Source organism: Falco rusticolus, chromosome 7 (assembly GCF_015220075.1).
Source record: "Falco rusticolus isolate bFalRus1 chromosome 7, bFalRus1.pri, whole genome shotgun sequence".
Classification (NCBI taxonomy): Eukaryota; Metazoa; Chordata; class Aves; order Falconiformes; family Falconidae; genus Falco; species Falco rusticolus.
The window spans coordinates 296,615-317,759 of record NC_051193.1 but is presented as its reverse complement, the minus strand read 5'-3'; the positions used below and the strand labels follow the sequence as shown (position 1 = coordinate 317,759).

At 49.1% G+C, this 21,145-nt stretch overlaps 1 protein-coding gene across 1 annotated transcript; it reads left to right on the top strand.

Moving 5' to 3' along the window:
* Window positions 1-416: 416 nt before the first annotated feature.
* SORD (sorbitol dehydrogenase) lies at window positions 417-20,948 on the top strand. Its single transcript, XM_037395277.1, has 9 exons — window positions 417-521; window positions 4,058-4,091; window positions 4,789-4,953; window positions 7,053-7,212; window positions 9,629-9,747; window positions 10,207-10,272; window positions 17,025-17,200; window positions 17,999-18,120; window positions 19,834-20,948. The coding sequence occupies exons 1-9, from the start codon at window positions 462-464 to the stop codon at window positions 19,997-19,999; spliced, it is 1,068 nt and encodes a 355-aa protein (XP_037251174.1). The 5' UTR covers window positions 417-461; the 3' UTR covers window positions 20,000-20,948.
* The last annotated feature ends 197 nt before the right edge of the window (window positions 20,949-21,145 follow it).

Sequence of the window (21,145 nt, the reverse complement as noted above, 5' to 3'; positions counted from 1 at the left end):
TGCACAGCACCATGCTGCCGCCAGCTTCACACCAGTGCCGGTTTGAACTGAGCCACTCCAGCTGGCACGGCAGCAGCACGCACCCGTGCAGACACGGTGTGAGAGGGAACAGGGCCCAGTGGCACCCAGTTACGCTCTGAAAGGCCGGGACGGCTGTGGCCGTGCCCAGGCGCGCCCGGCCGGGGTGGGCTGCAGGGAGCGCAGCTGGAGCTTATTCACAGGCGTTGCCGGCGGGTGGGGTGGGGGCTTGGCGCCGGGGCCTGCTGGGCCCTGGTTGCCTTGCCGGAGAGGCCCGGCCTGGCGGGGGCCTGTGAGCTGGAGCCTGCCCCTGCCCGCTCCATGCCGTGGGGGCGGCGCCGGGTCTGGCGCGGCGGGCAGCCGGGGTCAGAGGGGCGGCCCCACCGCGGGAAGTCCCACCGCCGGTCCTTAGACCCGGGCGCCGCGCCGTGCCGCGTCGAGCTATGGCGGCGCCGGGGCAGAACCTGGCTGTGGTGGTGCGCCGAGCCGGGGAGCTGCGCCTGGTACGGGCCGGGGGGAGCGGGCCGCCCCGGGGCCGCCGCGGCGGCCCGGCCCGGCCTGGCTCGGTTCGGCTCGGCTTGGCGGCGCCCGGGCGGAGCGGGCCGGGAGCAGGGCCGCGCTTGGCGGCGCTGCGGGCCGGGGCGGCGGGGGCGGCTGGGCCGGGGGCGGCGGGGGCGGCTGGGCCGGGGGCGGCGGGGGCGGCTGGGCCGGGGGCGGCAGGGGCGGCCGCCCAGCGCCGGCCGGGCCGGGGTCGGGGGGAGCCGGGCCAGGCCGGGCCGCCCCGCCGCGCCGGCAGGCAGCCAGCCCCCCGCGGGGCCGGGAGCCCGCTGGGGCTGAGCCCCCGGCACCGAGCAGCGGGGGGGGCATCCGCCCCCTCGATCCCCGCCGCCGGTGCCGGGTCAATGAGCTGAACTGGCCCCGGGCGGGGAGCGGGGAAGGGCAGCGGGCGCCCCGCGCTTGGGGGGCTGAGCACTGGGGCAAAGCGTGAGCCCCGCGGCCCAGGGGCACCCGAGCCCCGAGGGGGGGAGGACCCGCGCTGCGGGGCGCAGAGCCCGGCACAGGGCGGCCCCAGTGGACAGAGCCGCAGGGCGGGCTCGGGGGGCAGCTGCTGTACTCCGCGGCGGGGCTCTTCGCCTACAGCGGGAGCTTCAGCCTGTCCTGCTGCTCCGACTGCGGACGCTGGGATCCTCCCGGGTGCCGGGATCCTCCCGGGTGCCATGGTCGCAGCGCTGCTGGGGATCGGCGTGTGCCAGCTTGGCGAGTGCCAAATCGGGCAGGGAATATTTACAGGGGCAAACATCGGCAGGCAACGTTCTGTACAAACAGCGGCAGGAGGGCTCTTAGGAACACGTAGACTTTGGATACTGCAGCAGCTCATTTGGGGGATGATTGTCAGGGAAGCAGCAGATTTGTTATGGTTCTGGCGTGGCTCAAGCGACATGTGCCACAGGCTAAGCGGTGCTCACATGGGCGGTTCCTGCGTGGCTCCCAGCCACCTTTGGTATAACTGCTATCTCACTAGAGGCAGCCTGGCTTCTACTAGAAGTAAAAGGCATCGCCACAGTGAATGAGAATTGAGATGGTCCCTCTAGCTCAAGAATGTGTTTCCAAACCCCTGTAATTTAGAAAGGTGTATGAGAGCGTTGAGGGTGGCTGCTGGCTCCATTCTGTCTGTATTGCTGATCTCTAGGTTGGCTTACGCCCACATGTGTAAGTTTCCCTTGGGATATTTGTATTGCTGGAGACCTCAGTGGTGGTCCTCAGTGCTTCCCTGGCCTCCTGTACTGGCAGCCCCTCAGAGTGGGATCCTCCTGGGCTTCTCTAAAGTTTCTTCACAACAGTGTGAATGGCACTCATTGCATTGCCCCACTGATCACGTAAGGAGTCTAGGCAGAGAACTCCCAACTTGTTACATGCATTTTTCATACCTAAAGTTAGGTGAGATCATCTTGCCTGTAATTCCCACACCTTTCTTGATTCCTGTGGATGTGTTTCCTATGGGGAGGGTCACTGTGGCTTCAATAGCTGGCCTGTGTTATGCAAAAATGTATTGGCTTCATTTTTGTTGACTCTCCTCTGGGTCTTAGGTGGTTGCCACAGGCTCCAAGTTGCTGCCCCTTGAGGATTTATTGGTTTTTATGGATGTACATACGCTCTCTTACATGTCTTCTTTCACAAAAAACATTGGCTGCATTTCCTTCACATCCTCGGTTACACCAGTTGCTGTCTCTGACCTTTTCAGTGCAGAATGGGCAGTGAGCAGAACATGCATTCTGAAGTACTTCGGGGTCTACCACTTTGGTCACTCACAGTTTTCTACAAATCAGGCTGGAGGGTTCAGTTTCCACCAAGAGGACTGGGTTTTGGCACAGCTGTTATTGAAAGAAAAGTGTGTTTTTCTGGGCTGAGGAATGCCACATACACATTTTCAGCTAGAAGTTGGCTTGCTTTATCTGTCACCATGTTGTGCTCAATCCCTTTGAGACAGCCAAGGTGGTCTGTACCTCTGGTGTGTTACCAGACTGCATGCTTACTGGCCATTTTCTGTATAAGAGTTTACATGTAGATCAGCTTCTTTTAAAAATAATGCTCTGGTCTGTGTCCTTAGTGGGGCAAAACAAACACCCCACATAGAAAAAATGCAGATAGAGTTCTGAGCATTGAAAATTTCAGTAGGTTGAGTTGTGCTTGATTTGCACTCCAGTCAACAGTTTGGGCCATCCTGCCCACTTACAGCACCAATTATTCAGCAGGTATTTTAATGAAGTAGTGCTTTGACAATGTATTTTCAGAATTTCTCGTACAAAGTATGAGTTGAGAAGTATGCTGGGGTTGAAAATGTATTTAATTAGCTAAAATGCAAAATGGTGTTCCCCCAAAGCAGGAAGGGATACCCTGCTTTCTCAGCAGTACAGGAGCAGCAAAGTCTGGTCGTCTTGTTATGTAGCAGCTTCTAACAGGTTAACTGCTGAAGCTGCTACATGGAGGACTGCTATAAAGTGATTGCTCATCTCTCAAATCCAGAGAGCAGATTTCTTGCTAACTGAAGATGCTCTTGCAAGGTAAATAACCGACCATGGGCTCACTAATGTGTATGCACCAAATTTCTGAAGAGGAACTGGGTGAATCGAAGGTCTGCTCAAAGGCCTTGTGCCCGCTTTTGGGCTGTGGGTAAAAGGGTCTAAAATGCACGAAAATTTGAGCAGCAGGTGGATTATGGAGAGTTCATTGTTAGCACTAACTACTTTGGTGCAGGTTTTCTTAGGCACATGATCTTAGAGGTGGGTGCTGGATGGTTATCGTACTGTCATGATGTTGTAAAACCCAACAGAATTATTCCTTTGCCTTTTGAGACAGCTGAGGGAGTTCAGTGAAGGCAAAAGGTCTGCAGACCCTTTAGGTGGAAGGGTGACTTGAGGCCAAGTGACTACTTTTATAATTCTGGTTTTTGTCATTCATCCCATAAAGAGGTGTCATACTCATTACAAGAGGATGTGACTTTAAATGTGATTTACAGTAATGTTTACAATTGATGTATACATTGGTTTATTATTATGTAGTAAAAATATAATAATAATAATATAAAAATTGTAATACTAATGCTTTATAGAAATTAGAGGTTCGGAATCTTCCTGGTTACAGAACGTGAATTTTTTTGTCTTTTGGTGGGATGAAGGATTCAGCTGAAACTTGAGTGAGGCTGTTCCAGGGCAGGAAAATTTAGTATGTGGCTCTTTTCTGGGCAGGGAAAGGCAAAATAATTGAAGAGAGTGCATTTACAGGCTGGCTGTGTGCTCACTTATAATGGATGCTCACGCTACTTCACTGCAAAAGCAAAATTAGGTGAGCTTAGGGAGGAAGTGTGAACTGCACGTTGTTCTTGCTCCTTGTTGTACAGCAGTGTCTTGCAGAGCAGACAGAACCAAAACCCTGATCTGTTTGTGGATTTACCTGAGCTAACCTGGACTGACTTTCCATGAGGTACTCCCATGGCTATGCACAAGCGGCTGAATGCTTTTTTTTTTCTTTTTGTCCATAGGAAAACCGTCCAGTTCCGGAACCGGGTCCCAATGGTAGGTCTAGAGATGACTGCTTCTGTCTGCTTTCTTTGCTAATCTCTTTCTTTTCCTATTCTTTTTTTGCTACTCCTTGGTTTTATAAAGAGGTCATATGTTTCTGAGAACATGTAACACAATCCAAAAAATGAGTGCTTGGCTAAACCAGACAATGCTGTGTTTCCACTTAAGGAAGAATTGGAGCAGTCACAGATCCACCCCTTTATCTGGCTTTTGTTTGCTTCCTGTTTCATCAGTTCATGTATTTCACATTAAACATGTTAAATGATCTTATTGCAGGACTAAATATTAATAGGCTAGGCCAATAGAAATTTGATTCACTGATTTTCCAAGGCTGAAATCATAGCTTAGGGAGAAGGAAAAATTAAATGGACTTGCTCATTTATTCTTCCTCCAGTAATAGTCATGCCCCTCTTGGATTGTATTAGCTCTTGTTGACAGGGGTCTTACCATATTTTAAGTTTTACTGTTTTGTAAATCCTTGTATAGTTTTGTATTTTAGCAGGTGTCTCATGAATATGCCATCCATCCTAATGCGTGCATGTGCAGTTCTGGTACATGTATTTACTGCTAGTAAATTCAGATGTTTCAGTGCTGGCTTGGCCTTTATTGTGGGGCACAGAGGCAGTACATCTGTCACTTTCCCAGTGCCTGAGAAGTTTTTCTGCAAGAATCTTTCTTCTTTTTCTGGCAGAGGTCCTCCTGCGGATGCATTCTGTTGGGATCTGTGGGTCTGATGTTCACTACTGGCAGCATGGTCGAATTGGGGATTTTGTCATGAAGGACCCCATGGTATTGGGGCACGAAGCTTCTGGGACTGTTGTCAAAGTGGGATCAGGGGTGACTGATCTGAAACCAGGTAATTGGAATCAAAACTGTCATTTTATTAGTTTTCCTGCTAGTCAGTTCCTGAGAATGTGTTGATAACAGGCTGTGCTTTTTTGTTAGGTAAATTTATCTCGTGTTCTGAGCTGTGAATTGCAGTGTGACCTGCTCCTTCAGAGAGTGTCACTGTACTGCTGTTAACCACACAGCTTCACCACTGTAGTGGTATTTCTTAGGAATGCAGAGCAGTGTGTATGCTGGTACAAGGTGCCTTCTGAAGAAGCTGGATGTTCAGCTTCAGAAACCATGTATGTTGCTCTTGCCAGCAGCCTGCTGTTGATGTTTCTTTGCCATGTGTGCTCTTGAAGGAGCAAATGACCTCCAGCAGTGGAAAGAGTTCACTGGAGCAACTGTACTAGGCCCCATAATGTGACCTCTACAGTTCAGTATGCTCATGAATGCCCTAGAAAATGGGCTGAGCAGTGAATTTTGCTAAGTTTGCTGGTGATAGCAACTTAGGCAGGGTGGAGAGAACATGGGAGAGCTAGCAAGAGTTACAGAGAGAACTTAAGGGTGTCTGGACAATAAGGTGCAGCTAAAATTCAATGCAGGTAAAGTGGTGACTGTGACAGAAGAAACAAAACCAGCTTTGTATCTAAAACGGTGGGCTGACCGTCACTGCTGAAGAGTGAGACCTTTGACTCTGACACAGTTTAGGGTAATGTTGGCTCATGGTGAAGAGTGCAGATCAGAGTTAGGAAAGGGACAGATACTCAGACAGAGGACATCATTGCACATCTGGAGCTCTGCGTGCAGTTCTGGTCTCCTCCTTTCCAAAGAGATATAAAAGAAGTGAAAAGTCTCAGAGGAGGACAAGGAGATGATGAGATGTGGAGCAGCATGTCTATGACAAATTACTAAATTAGGAACTTGAGCTAGGAGCTGGAGACACAACTCAAGGACATGTGACACAGGTCTGAAGGCTCATGGAGGGCAGGGAGAGGGCACATAAAGGTTGCCAGTTCTCTGTTTCCTCCAGTACAAGAGCAAGGGACAGTGCGAGCCAGGTGCAGCATTCACCTAGGGTGCAGCAGACCTGCAGGCCTTCTTGGCAGAGGATGACATGGATGCTAGAAGTTTACATGGTGGAAGGTAGAGGAGAAATTGTCCAGGGTTAGTAAATACAAAGAAACCACATGCAGCTTGGGAGGCCCCACACACAGCTAAATATAATGGGCGGCTGGGAGAACGGTCAGTATGTGCTTCTGCTTCTCTCACCCCCAGACATCCCATACTGGCCCTGTCAGAGGTGATGTAGTGGGCTAGATGGCTCTTTACTTTGATCCATTCTCCTGCTTGTCACCATGTCTGAGTGGAAGCATGTTGCTGGAGAGCTTTGCTGAGAGATTTGGCTTTGGTTCGCTTCCTCAGCCAAACAAAATGGGCTGTCTTGTGTTCCTTGCAGACTTGCGAGTTGTACTGCAGTCACACATTTGTTTTCTTTAGTCCATCCTGCCTTGTGATTGCAATTCAATATTTTATTTTTTTTTTTTTGCAATTTGTCCTACAGCATGTGTCCTTCCAGCAGTCTGGACTTCCCTGCCATAACATCAAGATGTTTCTGTTTCCCCAGAAGTCCTGCCTGACTTCCAGATGTGCTTTTGCACCATAAGCTTCCTTCCAAAGGAACAGCCCTTTCCAGCTGGTGGCGTGGTGGCCAGCAGAGCTCACCTGCTTTGCCCTATTTATTCTACTACGTACTACAGATTCTGAAAAAAATCTGGTCACTGTGTGATTCCCTGGGGTGAGGGCTGCCTTTTCATCTGCTAAGGTTGAGTGCAAGGCAGCTGGAGAGAGGTTTGTATGTGACTGAGCTTCCATCTGCTCTGTGTCTGTGGCTCTGAAACACTGGCTTTTTTTTGTAACTGTGAAGATCTTGGTGATGAGGCCACCGTGAAGGAAGTGTTAGGAACTTGCCTGGTGTGTGCAGTGTGATCTTTTCCAGTTAGCAGATGTCCCTCATGCTTCTCCTGTGCCAGGGTTTCATGCTGTCTTCTGTGATTGTTTGATGCTACTCCATACCTATGTGCCCACATTCTTTCCAAGTAACACAGTCTGCTTTCACCCTGACAGGTGATCGAGTGGCCATTGAGCCTGGTGTCCCAAGAGAAATGGATGAGTTCTGCAAAACTGGCCGCTATAACCTGTCTCCAACCATCTTCTTCTGCGCGACGCCTCCTGATAATGGGAACTTGTGCCGCTACTACAAGCACAGTGCCAGCTACTGCTACAAGTTAGTGCTCCCTCTGCAGAGAAATACATGCTCCCTGGAGGGATTAGCTGAAGCTATTGCCTCTTGGCCCTTTTGAGTATTGCAGTGAGCACTCTTTGCTTGAACATGACACGTTTTAATGCTTTCTGATCCATGAATAACGTGTATAAGGCTTGGATGGCAGCCACTTTGCAAAGGGCTTGTCAGGCAGGTGTAGTTTATCCCCTCTGGTGCCAGACATAAACAAACATTTCTTGCATGTTTCCTGGGATGTCACCACTGTTTTACCCTTTAATTATTTTTCTTTTCCCATTTACTCCCTGCTGTTGGGGTTTTTTTTCTGCTATCTTTTAATATCCTTGCTTCTTAGGATGGTGCCTGAAGGCCTTTGTCTGATTCTTTGAGCTGAGCTAGCTTTACTGCTGCTTTTCAGGAAACACCACGTTGACTGCTGAAACCTTGCTCTGTCTTTGAAACGAAGTCATCCTACTTAGAACAGAACAGGAACAGAAAGCAGTGTTCCTGCTAAGCTGCTTCTTTTCTGTGGCGCTGAGTGGCCCCACTAAGCTGCCAGCATTACACATTTGTTTTCATATCCAGTTCAGCAAACTTGAGTGTGTTTTTAATTGTGGCAGGACTGACATATTTGCTTAAAAGCAAGTCTGTGCTTAAGTACTCTGGCAAATAAACCTCTGCAGTGTTAGACCCACATAAGTGTGTTTGCACAAGGATTTAAAAATAGTCTAAGGTAGTTCCCCCCTGAGGCTGGTCTACATGTGGAGCTTGTGCTTTCTCAGTCTGTATGGAGCTGGTACTTCTATGAGTAGGAATGTCCTTGGGATTGATCTTTGGTGTCTGCAGAGAAAGTCAGGATCATATCAGTTGGAAGGAGACACTCGAATGTTCTTCTCATAGGAGTCCTCAGGCAGGAAGCTTCTTTCAAAGCGATCCCAAGCAGTTGCTGTCAGATGAGATGCTGGTCTGGATGGGACTAACTTCTCGCTCTCCAGACCTACTGTCACTGATCTCCTGTGTGTTGTTAAAATAACATTTTCTGACAACATCACAAGTTTTTGCTTGGGCGGAAGTGGCTGGTTTGTAGCTGTTGTCTTCCAGGGTTTTGCTTTTTTCTCCAGTTTGAGTTAATACTACTTTAACTATGGGGGGTGGTTTAAGCTTTGAAATGCAAAAAAGCCTGGATCTGGTGCTCCTGGTTTCAGGTGAACAATGTGGTGGCCATCTGATATAGAGCAGAGTCGCTGGCACAAAGTCACTCTGCCAGCACAAATTTGCTAAGAAAAGATGATGGCTGAGCTCAATGGGCTCTTGCATATTTGGGCAGATATTGTCTGTCGTCCTACTGGTGGACAGACTCTGTGTTGGATGCTCTGAGTAATTTGATGGATGTGGGAACATGCTGCAAAGCTGCCCTCCCCATTGACAGGACAGTGCCCAGACCCAGTAGTAGCAAATGTGATGCCAGACTCTGAGACAACTGAACTCTTGGAGTCAGCCCTTTAATGCTTCCTGGAGATGAGGGACGTACAGATACCTTACAGCTGTCTTCCCACAACTGTTATTTCCGTTACTTGGTTTTGTGCTGGCCTGGCTGAGATCTGATCTTGAGCTTCCCACGACTGTCAGAAAGACACAGCTCACAGGTCCTGCTGTGTGAGAGCCATGCTGGTGGCTTTCTGAAGGGGAATGCATTGTGGGCCTGAGACTTATTTTTACCAGCAGTTCAGAAGGGTTTCACCCACCTCTGCTTTTTTCTATCATGTATGCTAACTGCATTACGATGCTGTTTCTGTCCAAAAGGTGTTCGATTCCCACTGTACACATTTTCCCTGACTGCTGGGAGGGTGCATGCTGAGACCAGCCAGTGGTTGAAACACTTGGTGCATCAGGGGAGGACAACCAGAGCATGATGGAGAGACCGGGATCTGGCTGCCTTTGCTTTATGTGGCATCACCACTGGCAGCAAGTAAAAGCATGGAGCCAAATGATTCAACCCAGATGAGGGGTCTGGAGGCTGACTGATGTGTCCCAGCCATAGGGCAGTCTTCAGGGTGGTACATTCACAACTGTGGAGTTTATTTCAAAGGGTATGAGTGGCAAAGGTGTTTTTGGGTTGACTCACCGAGTACTGGACAGTTGATGTAGGGGAATTTGTAGGTCCCTGTGTTTGGTGCTTGGGCAAACCTCACTGGTAAACGGTTTAGGTGCCCTTGATGCTGCTTCAGAGGAGGGAAGGAGGCAATATAACCTCTTGAAATGCCTTCCAGCCCTGCATTTCTCAGACCACAGGTGAGAGTGTATTTTGCCACTGTGATTTAGACCCATAGGATCACAGAATATTTGGTCTTTGAGTGTCCTGGCTTTCTCATCACCCTCATAAACCTCTTTGGTGATTGTTGCTTTTGTCTGGTTCTTGCAGGCTTCCAGATAATGTCACCTTTGAAGAAGGAGCCCTTATTGAGCCTCTTTCGGTGGGAATCCATGCCTGCAAAAGAGCAGGAGTCACTCTGGGAAGCAAAGTCTTTGTGTCTGGCTCTGGTATGGTGAACATACTCAGTCTTTGCATTCTCTACCTGCCACAGCATGGAGGGGGATGGACAGGGTGCAAGCCGTAAGCGTGGGTCATAGCAGTTACAGGGATGCTGGGGGGTGGACCCTGAGGCTGCCCTTGCCCGTGCTACACTACAGTGCTGCATTTTGAGAAGCCCAAATGCACAGTGCAGTGTCAGGTGTGCTGAGCCTACCAGCTCAAGAGAGCAGAGGAGCGGGTGGTGTTTTCCTTGCGGAGCCCCTCATATAGCAATAGCTGCTCTCTCAGCAGCTGCTCTCACTGCCCTGGGATCATGGTGATTGTGTGATCCCAAAGCTGCCCACCTGGAAACACAGCTGGAGCCTCCTTTAGCCTAGGAACACACTGAGCTCTGGGCATGTTTTTAGAGACTGCAGCTGGTGCTGTCTGGCAGTTGTATATGTTCTCTTTCTCCCCTTTGTATGCAGGACCAATTGGCCTTGTTAATGTGCTTGTTGCTAAGATGATGGGTGCAGCGGCTGTGGTAATTACTGGTAAGTCCTTTTAACCCTTAAGAGTGTGCCTGTTTCCCGTGGTACAACACTTTGACTAATTCCAAATTATTCCTTCAAGTTAACTGCTGGGGAAGGCAGCCCAAGCACAATGGAAAGTCTGTTCATGGAGTAGTAATGTGCACCTGTCTAGGGGCAATCTTAATAAACACTTCATTCCCCAGGACAAGACTTTGATCTCTGAATGACTGGGGTCTATAAGAAGATGCAGGTGCTTCTCTGCTAGGTTAGCAGACCAGGGTAATAACTTCTGCTTCCTAGTACAGGCAAGTTGTGCAGGTGGAGTAGCTACAATACTTCAAGGAAAATAAACCAGAGGCTAATGAGTGGTCCTTGGATCAAGCCTAGAGACCTTTTTGAGACTTTGAGCAGGTCTTTTGGGAGAAGCAATGCATCTATATGACAAAGCTCTGAATTACAAGAGCTCTGCTTGCTCCTGGTGCCTCACCTCTGATCACTGTTTTCCTTCTTTTTTTGTTTTGTTTTTGAGCTCTGCTGACCTCAACTTTGTGTTTTGCCTTTGGCTCATAGATCAAGCCTTGAGGATCAGGTTTTGTTTTTGCTGTAGCACTTGTAGACCTGGATCACATGTGCTTCTAGTCTTCACCTAGGCATGCAGACCAGACAGCATAGCATATTTCTATACCCTGTTTGGAGCTATTCTTGGAGGTTTGCTCCGAGCAGGGTTTTTTTCCTTCCTTTTGTAGTGCTAGGTGATGGTCTGGACACAGTATTTGCACAGTCCTTCTGTGTGCAGTCCTTCTTTGCTGCCCTTCTTTCTGCTGTCCTGCTGTGGGGTTAATTTTCTAGTGATGATCCACAATGACTGAAATGGCCTTTTCAGGGACCCTGCATTTCAGAAATGGGCCTCACTTATCTAACTGTGTCCTGGAGGTTTCTAGTCCAGCTGCCACTTGCAGCCATGTCTTTGTCTAGCTGTGCCTAGAAAACTTCTGAGGGTTGAGATCCCATCTTTCGGGGCACCTACTCCAGGACTGCATAACCACTGAATGAAGAAGCTTTTTCTAGGATCCACTCACAAACTGTCATTTGTGGATATTTTCTCTTCTGCAACAATTGAAATGAGTCTTCATCATCTTTGCAGCTACTCTTTTGGTTGTTGCAGCCAGCCGTTCGATCCCCCCTTCTCTTTGCCATGCTAATCCAGCCCAGCTCGCTCCACCTTACCTCAAAGGTTTGGGCTTTTCTCTGTATAGCTTGCCTTTCAGAAGGCTCTTGCTCCACCTCCCACACTTCGGGCCAGCTGTATTTTTGACCTCTCTCTTACTGTGTTTCCTTCTTTGGGCTGAGAGACAAAATTCAGGTCCCACACTTTTGTCTTTGCAGAAGCATCCTTCAGTAGTAGCTGATGTCAAAACCTAAAGCAGATTATTGCCTTCTCCCTAAATCCTCCTGCCGCTGAGTCCAGGGCATTTTTTACTCTGCTGGCCCCACCCTGCATGCACGTGCTTGGTGGATTGTGATCAATCCAGGCCTCAGATTTTGCGAAGTGTTGTTATTTGAGGATGATGGTTGCTATGGCAGGAAAAGCAGCTCTGCCTTCACGTATGAGGAACCTTGCTGCTGAGCTGGTGCAGGAGCTGATGGGTGACTGAATCCTTGGGTGGGGAAGGGCTTGGTGAGCTGGCAGGGGTTGGTGGGGCTGAGGCAGCTGGTTTAGCCTGATGCCCCATCCCTGGTCCTATCTGGGTGTATTCTTTCCTGTAACACTGGGAGCTGCTCTTGCCTGTGCCTGTAGACTGCTCCTGGGGACCTTTGGCAAGCAGTTCTCTATAGCATCTGCCATGGGCTTCTGGTGGCCATAGGAGGTTCTTGGCACCTGGTTTGTAGGGTCAGCAAGCTCAGCGACGTGGAATTGATCCCTTCTTATATTGCACCTTGGTCTAGGTAATGATCCTGGCTTGTAGACATCTCCCACCTGAGAGGTGTTTGGCTGAGATGCTTGGAGACACCCGTGGAAGGTGCTGTTTCTAGTCAAATATTTGTATGTAATATGAGCTGAAGAATGGATTTTGTTTGGCTCATTGCCACTGGGGATTTTGCTGCCTGTCTCAAGGAACTGCTTTTTCTCTCAGCTTTAGGAGCCAACACCTGTGAGGTGGCCCTCTTGTACTTTGCTACCAGGTTCTTTGAATTAATTGCCTGGAGGTTTTATGATGTGTTTATCTGTGAAGAGCTGTGTCTGCACAGCACTTAAGGCTTTAAATGTTTGTTTTGACAAGCAGCACACAAACATAGAAATACCTAAAAGCTTTTCCCTGACCTGGGGAGAACTCGCCTCCTACAGCTTCTGTGGTGAGTGTCTTTGGCACACCTGGAGTCAATGAATTTTGGAAAGTTGTATCTCTGCCAAGGGGTCGGGTCCCTTCTCTGGGAGAGTGGCTGGCACTGTAGCTAGAGACTAATGCTCAGCCCTACCCTTCCAAAGGCTTGTGTGTGTCAAAGCTTGCCTTTCCTCCCAGATACAGCAGCTTGCCTGATAAAAGGTATTAGTGCTTCTGATATCTTTGCTTTTCTCCCTGAAGTGCTTTATTCCTGTCAGACTAGTGTTCTTCCTTTTGTGGGGGGAGGGTGTTGGTATATTTGATGGACTGCAGTTAGGTGCAGAAGATCAGTTTGTTTCATGGGTCCTCATCTACTCTTCCCTAAGGTATATGACTTTCTGTGCTCTGCTGCTGAGTGGGTGTGATTGATATTTATGGGCAACCTTCTCCTGTTCTTCTGCCTTGCTGTGGACAGTGGGTATAGCTGTTGCTCTAAAAAGCTGCTTTTCTCCTTAGGGGCACGTAAAAGAGCAGTCTTATTCCCCAGAAAGTGAGATGACAGTTTGGGTAATTTGTATGGTGGTGCTGGACTGTCTTGCCTTACTCTGACTGTCTCTAAAGATGAATTTAGTAATTCCTACTTAAGGGAAACTATTCCCCTTGTGCTATTTAAATCTGAAGTCCTGGGTACTGGTGCCTCCAGAAACCCTGGAAGTCAAGGCCAAGGAGGATGAAACCAGGAAGAGTTCAACTCCTTTGTGAAAGAAGATCAACATAGAAAGTGTGAGAGTTTCAAGCCTGTTAAGGCTTATAAACCATCATGAGACGCTTAAGTATAATTTGATAACTTCCATGGGAGCAGAAATACAAGAATGGGCTACTCTTAGTCTGGCAGTTAAAACTTTAATTAGCTCCAGCAGCCAAGAAGTGAAAACAAATTTCTGACTAGAGGCCAAATGCAACCCTTTAATTCAGGGGTCCTCAAACTACAGCCCACAGGCTGGATACGGCCCTCCAGGGTCCTCAATCTGGCCCCCGGTGTTTACAGAACCCCCATGCGCCTCCCCCCCCCAGGGGGGCTGGGGGGGGAAACCAAGCAGCCACAGATGACTGCCTGCCACTTCATCCGCGCGCCGGCCCCCTGGTTAAAAAGTTTGAGGACGCCTGCTTTAATTGTATAATTGACCAGTTGCCCAAGAGTTGTGTGGAGTTCAGCTGCTGCAAGGTTTAAAACCCAAATGACTTTGTTCTTCTCAACACTTAAAGGTGTCTGGAGCTCTAAACAATATGGTAAACTTCTCGTTTGGTAACCTGCAGATCTGTCGGCTTCAGCAAGTGCTTGGTAGTGATTCACTTAGGCCAGGTATACTGAGACGTTATCACAGCCCTGACCAGGTCTGACGGTATTGCTGGTGCATCCTGTATGCCTCTCTGATGTGAGGGCTTCCTTCGTGAGCAGGTTGGCAAACCAGAGGCCAACTATAGGAAAGGTGGGGGGTGGTGGTGGTGGTGCTGTTTGCTGCCTGAGAGTGACTTCAGTGGCCACTTTGAAGCATTGGCTGGGAGGGCCTGTTGGTCCAAGGCACTGCCTCTGGATGTATTTTTGCCAAAGAGACAGTATAAAATATAGTAGTGACTAGGCAGATACTGTAAATGGTTGAATCCAGCTGTGTCTGCTGCAAGCTGGTGTTTTGAGGCTGAACTTCATGGGGATTTCAGTCCGTTGCTGGGAGCACTGTCAAGCTCCCCTGGTCTCTTTGCCATACAGTGAGAGTTGAGAGACACAAGCCATGCCAGGCAGAAGTCGTTTGGAGGCATTTCAGGTGCCTCAGAAATGCCCATGCCCTTGCTGCGTGGGAGGTCTCTGAGTGCAGCTCAGCTAGCAGAGGGTCAGGCATGACCATATGTACAGCCTGAGGGGCAGACGTGACTAATGCCTCCTGCAGCCACAGGAGTGAGAGCCCATGTCAAGGCTTCCAGGGTGATGCTGCCCTCACTTTTCAGCCTTGGCTTTTCCTCCTTTGACTGCATTTTATTACCCTTTATTTTTCCTTCTTGAAACTCCCTCCTCAGGTCTCCTGGATGCTCATCTCAATGGGTGTGACAGCACCCAGCATCTCAAGCACTTGTGCTGCCAGTGGGGGCATGTCTGTGCTGTTCATCATGTGATGGGCAGGGTAGGTCCTCTGGCCTGTCTTCCTCCCAGTGCTGGGACATGAGTCAGAGTGGCTCATGTCAGAGCAGTAGCCTTGTCCTCCTCCTCTTTTCCCTTGATATTTTCCCCCTACTCCATCCCTGACTTCTCTGAAGACTGTGCCCTGGTGAGAGGGGTATGTTCCTGTATGTTCCTCTTTGTGGTGTGTGGGTGCACAGTGTGTCCTGGAGAGGAGTGTGCCCCTGGCAAAGGTATCATTTTCCAAGTATCCTAGCCTAGGACCTCTGGCAGGAGACATTGCTCACCCTGAGGTTTGGGTCTAGGAAATCTTGGCTGTTACAGCTCAGTTTCCATGTTTGATCTGAATGTCTTTTCCAGTGCCAGCACACAGGCCCTTGTAAATCACTGCTTCAGTGCAAGGCGAAGAGGTTGTTTCTGCCTGGGAAATGCCACTCTTCTCTTCTGTCCTCCTCCTTATCTCCAGAGATGTCCTGGTCACCAGTGGTGCCTGGAGAGGGATGGGTGGCTTCCTTCCTGGGGACGTGGAAGAGAAGACACAGTGTGGCTACTCACCTGGGCAGTTCGCTTCATTTACAAACCATTTTATGGATCTTCAAAAGATATCTACAGCACTGTCAAGGTCCCTGTAGACAGATTACCAGAGTACAGCCATGCCCTTGCCGGTATTTATCAACACCAGCTTTGCTGCTGTGTGTTAATGGGCTGTTTGAAGTCAGTATTTTACTAGATCCATTCCCTTTTTTTTTATGGGCTTGCCTGCTCATTCATCTGTAACAGAAACTGCTTGAGAGAGGCTTAGCAGCCTCCAGTGCTGTAACAAGGAGGCTAAAAGGATGGGAGAGGTCTATAACAGCAGGGCAGCACTTAGTGTTGACAACTAATGCATTCTGCAGTTTGCTCAGCTGAAAGCATCTGCTGATGGTTCATTGAGGAAGCCCTCAGAGAGCTTGTGATCTGCTCGTATCTGGTACTGTTAGAAGTGAAATGGCCACATTAATGATACTCTGAGCCTGACATCTCCTGTCAGAAAGGCTTCTCGGTGCTGTGCTGTCCATAGCTAGGTGATTTCTGGGCCATCAGGAAGGTCAGAGCAACCTTGCCTCCCTGCCTAGTGCCCTTTGAGAGGGAGGTATCCTTGAGGGTGTGAGCAATAGCAAATGATCTTGAGAGCCAGGGAAGGAAAATGCAGGAGGGATGGGGTTTTGCCTCTCTGTAGGCTTCTCTCTAGGTTAACTTGCTAAGAGTGTGTATAATGTGTTTTTTTTACAGTTAGTTTTCATTAGTGGGTTTAGGTTCTGTGTGAATTAGTGAAGCTGCTTCATGAAAGAGTCATTGCCAGAGAGACACCAGGCAGTGCAGTCTTTCTTAGATGGTGTCAGTTTTGTTAAGATGCAACCATGTAGTTCAAACAGGGCAAGCGTAGCTCAGCACTGACCTGTCTGTCTTGCCCTCCTGCTGCCTTTTGCCTTTGCCTGCACTGAGGTTCCTCTGCTCTTCAGCGTGGAGACGGCAACATGCCAGTGCTTGGCCACTGCTGTTCCTGCTTGTGGCATGGATGTGCTTGCCCTTTGGAGTTTGGAAGCTTGGCCTTCTAGTTTGCCTTGGCACACCTTGGATGTTCCTGCAGTACCAAAGAGAAATTGAGAGATCTACAGTCATCTTAGAAGACACTCCTTAAGTCTCCTGGTGGCAGCTGTTTCTTCACTCAGACATTACTTTGCATGGTGTGGTTTTCATCTGTGAGTTGGTGCTTTAGCCTCTTTGAAGCACACCCTGTTCTGCAGCTGGAAAGCTTTTCGGCATCTGTGTCTTTAAGTTGTCCTTATCACTAATCCTTCTCTGTCTGCCCAGAAAAGTGAGCAGGTCTCCTCCCTGCCTCCTCACTGAATGCTGTGTGAATTTGAGGGAGGGGATGTAGACCCTTTCCTCTCCTGTTTGTGTGCTGCCCTGTGAACCCATGTTCAGACCCCAGACGTATGTGTTTCCATCAGGCCTCCTTGATGGAGACCTACTTGCATCAAGGGTGGGAAGCCCTGTGGTCTGAGTGCTCTACATACATTCTTGAGAAGGTACTAGTGGGCTGCAGTTCCCCACCTTGTCCTACCACATAACAAATACTGTCTTCTCTCTCCTGAGAGAGTTGACAGCTGATCACCAAACAAAGTGGCTCTGTGGGGATTGTCAGATGGGGGTAGGAAGCAGATTACAGGGTCAGGTTCTTCCCTTCTGCTTCACATAATGCTCCAGTTCTTGACTTGTTTTGTGTTCCCCAGATTTATCTGCATCTCGCCTTCAAAAAGCCAAGGAGGTGGGGGCAGATTTCACCATTCAGGTGAAGAATGAGACCCCGAAGGAGGTGGCCTTCAAAGTGGAAAGTCTGCTTGGCTGCATGCCCGAGATAACTGTGGAGTGTACAGGAGTGGAAGCCTGCATCCAGGCTGGCATTTATGTGAGTATTGCTTGTCTGGCATTGGCTTTTCTTTTTCTGGGATGCTGCAGTGAATGACAGTTATTTCTCTCCCATAGTGCTTAATTTCGGTGAGCTTGGTGTGAGGGAGAGGAGGTGCTTGTTAGACAACAACTAAGAGAGACAATTAAAGAGTTAACATCTTTGCAGGCAGCGTGGGGATAATTGTCTGATTTGGCTTTACCACTTACCGAAGAGACTACAATAAGACCCTGAAACTCAGCATGGCTACGCAGCAGTGTCAGAGTAGGACAGCATCTTACATCAAGTTGACGATATGTCCTAATAAGGAGAATAATTAAGAAAATTAATTCCAGCAGGTGAAGAAAGCAGTTAAGGAGATGTTTTGCTGTCATGAACTGCCTGATGTGAAGCTGTGGAGCAGGTAGCACAGTTTCACAATGAAAGGACAGGAGACAAATGGGACAAGCTACAAAAAGAGAAATTCCAGTGGAGCATCAGGCTCTTGGTTTTAAATCTCTCCCATTAATCCCAAAATCCAAAAGTACTTCTCATACTCCTAAATGCTAGTCATTTTTCAGAATAAGATTTAGAAAATCCTTCAGAGATTTTCAAAAGACTGCTTTTTTAAGCCTCGTTTATTGTGTGTTTCACACTTGCGGGCTCCTGACAGGATCCTGCCTCTCCCCTGGCTTCTCTGCTGTGCCCTGAACAGTCCATTACAGCCATAAAGTGTGGTTTTATTTTTTTACAGACTGCTGTGCAAGCTCAGGTGACTGTGTTTTGCAAAATGTAACATATTTTGTGCTTGTTCTCCAGGCCACTCGTTCTGGTGGGACCTTGGTGCTGGTGGGGCTGGGGCCTGAGATGGTCACTGTGCCCATCGTGAACGCTGCCGTGCGAGAGGTGGATATCCGGGGGATATTCCGCTATTGCAACACGTGAGTCTTGTGCAGCATGGGCTGATGTGTTTCCAAATCTGTCTGTAAGAAGTTCTTGCTTTCCACAAGGAGAGAGGGTGTGGAAAAGGCTGGTTTTCCTTACCAGCCTTTGGTTTCCTTTACCATGGTTAAACCTCATTGTCACTCTGAAATGCCAGCGCAGCAGTGCAGACAGTCTGACTGATGTGTCCTGCATTTTGTGCCTTGGTTCCTGTATGAACACTGCACTGCAAATTTGACCACAATAAAGCAGCCCAGCTGGGTTCTCCCCCTGTTCCATTTCATGCAGCATTTGGTGCAAAGAAAGGAAGAGACCCTATAAACCCTTACTCTGCTGCAAGCAAGCAGGACAAAAAGGGGTGTGTGTGGAAATCATAGTTAACATTTGTGCCATCAACTTTTATGCCCTGTAGAAAGGGAAGGCCAGGTGCTGGGGGTGTTTTGCAAGAGACTGGCTTGTCCACAAGTGTGCTGGCTCATGGCTTGGCAGGGAGGAACACAACAGCTTTTAGCTGCTTTCAGCCCGTTGTGCTGGGAGATCTCTAGGCAGCAGCTTGACCTGGCCCTGACCCTACACACTATTTTGTGAAAAGCTGGCTGCCTCCTGGCATTCACCTTCCTAACTGTTATATTATCTATTTTGAGGCAAAGGATATGGGTAATCTTAATTCTGGGCAAAGAGTCAAAAATCCCAAGTGCCATGTCCTATGCCAAGCTGTGTCCAGCTCTGTTCTCCTTGCTCGTCATGGAAGGAAATCACATTGTCAGTCTTGTTGGAGATCAGTAAATGCTGGGATGAGCAAGAGCCTTGTTTAGTTTCCTTCATTTATCTGGAGCCAGTCTGGAGGTATATGTGCTCTCTCCAGAGGACTGAACTGCATGGCTCATGGACAGGCAGGTCTTTGAGACTACTGAAAGCTGGCCTCACCCTGTAGGCAGGTGAAGCTCAGCTGCCCTCTCTTCAGTCTTGTACTTCTTGGGCAGGGCTTGAAACGCAGCATTGCACATTTGCAACCTGATTTTTGCTATGTTCAGAGCTGTAGTTTCTTGCTAGTGGAGCAAGAATCCTTACTTAGTCTGTAGAGATTGACTTCCAGGAAGGATTTATGAGATGCAATCAAGCTCCTTCTTAAAATGAGAAATGTCTTTTAAGTAGGCAGTTTGGGAATTAGATTAGCTGCTGCATCCCTTTGTATCCCCATCACTCTAATTTGGTCCATTCAAATGGATCAGCAAGGCAATCAAATTGAGGGCATCTGTGCCAGAGGAGAGGCTGGAAGCTGACTGAGGCTTCTCCTTTCTTCTTCCTGCACTGAGTCAGTGTGTTTGAACTCCATGGTGATCATTCTGCAAGTGAGGAGACCAGGTGAGTGGAGAGCGGTGCACAGCAATTCTTTCATTCGATGCTTCAGGAGTACAGTTGTTTCCTGTAATTCTCACTTACTTAGCCTCTTGTAGGTGAAGCACAGCCAGCTGTCTGTGTATAGCAGTGCCTGCCTTCTCAGTGCTCAACAGCCCAAAGCAGTTGGCTTGTCCCATCTCCCACGCCTGATGCTTGAGGTTCCCGTTCTGGAAGATTGTTTGCAGGCAAAACTCCTCTTGCTTGCCTGGACTAAGGAAATTACTGTAATGAAACCAGGCTGCTCTGCGCTCTTTTCTTGGGGCTCCAGACTGGGGGCTGCTCTCATCCCCTGCTCTTTGTTTCCTGTCCAGGTGGCCTGTGGCAATTGCGCTGCTCGCATCCAAGCGGATCAATGTCAAGCCTTTGGTTACACACCGTTTTCCCCTGGAAAAGGCTCTTGAGGCATTTGAGACCACCAAGAGGGGTGAAGGGGTCAAAGTCATGTTGAAGTGTGACCCCACTGACCACAACCCCTGAGATGCTGTGGTGACCAGCCCTCTCCCCTGTCACACTGCCTGCCCAGGATGTGAAGCATGAGGCCACAGGAGGCTGATGTATGGCTGTTGCATGTTTATACAGTCACCTTATGCAGGCACTGCCTTGTAAAGGGTGAATGGCACTGAGGGATACACCATTTGAGTATTAACAGGTAACTACAAATGAAGAACCCATAGGGGATAGTTTGAATCAAAATGCTGCTGTTTGATTAGGGACTATGGTTCACATAGCTGGCTCTCCCCCGGCAGACCCCACGTGCAGAAGAGCCTGGGTGTCTCTGTGTGTATTGGGCAGAGCTGCCTGTGTCTTTTCAGTCACACCTTCCCTCAGGGACACTCGGGGTCTGTATCGACCTGCAGAACAAAGCCTGGCTAGCCCACCTCTATGGGAAGCATCTGCACATTCAGGCTGTTCTCTTTATGCTCTTTGCAGACAGCAACTGTGGGTCCAAAGCTCTGAGCATTTTTGAAGAAGCTAGTCTGGAGGCCAGCTGGGACTGTATCTGCTGTGTCATTCCCCCCACAGCAGCTCCCCGCAGGGCAGAAGTGCTGATCCAGGACAGGCTGCAGTGTGTTTGCAGGGAAACTGCCCTGGCTCTGGCTGGGACCAGAGAGAGCCCTGTCCTTACGTGGTTCCCAAGGAGGGGCTGCTGCTGGGGGACAGAGCTCGCTTTTACCATGGAGGGGAGTGAAGGTGACGAGTAAGGGAACAGCATCACTGAAGGGTTTTACCACTGCGAATGAATTGTAACTTTTCCCAGATATCAGGCCTTCCTGCTGAGCTTGTGAGCCATGAACAAGGTACTAATGAGATAGCAGGTTGCAGATTAATCTAATCTTTGATTACAGTCATGTGTTAATTTTACTACTGAGAGATCAGTCCCTTTCTTGGGCTCGTGAACTTTCCTCAATAAAAGCTACCTGCCTGATGTGTCTGCATCTGTTAAAGAATTGGGTGCAGGGTCTGAAGGGGTCCATGGGCCCTGGGGAATGTGCAGACCCCTAGGCTATTGCACTGCTGTGTCTTGCCAGGCTGCAGGTGAACTCAGTGCTAGCTGCACCATGAAACCTTAAACAGCCCAACTGTTTGCAAATCAAAGCTTGTGTTTGTTGCAGAGGTGGCTAA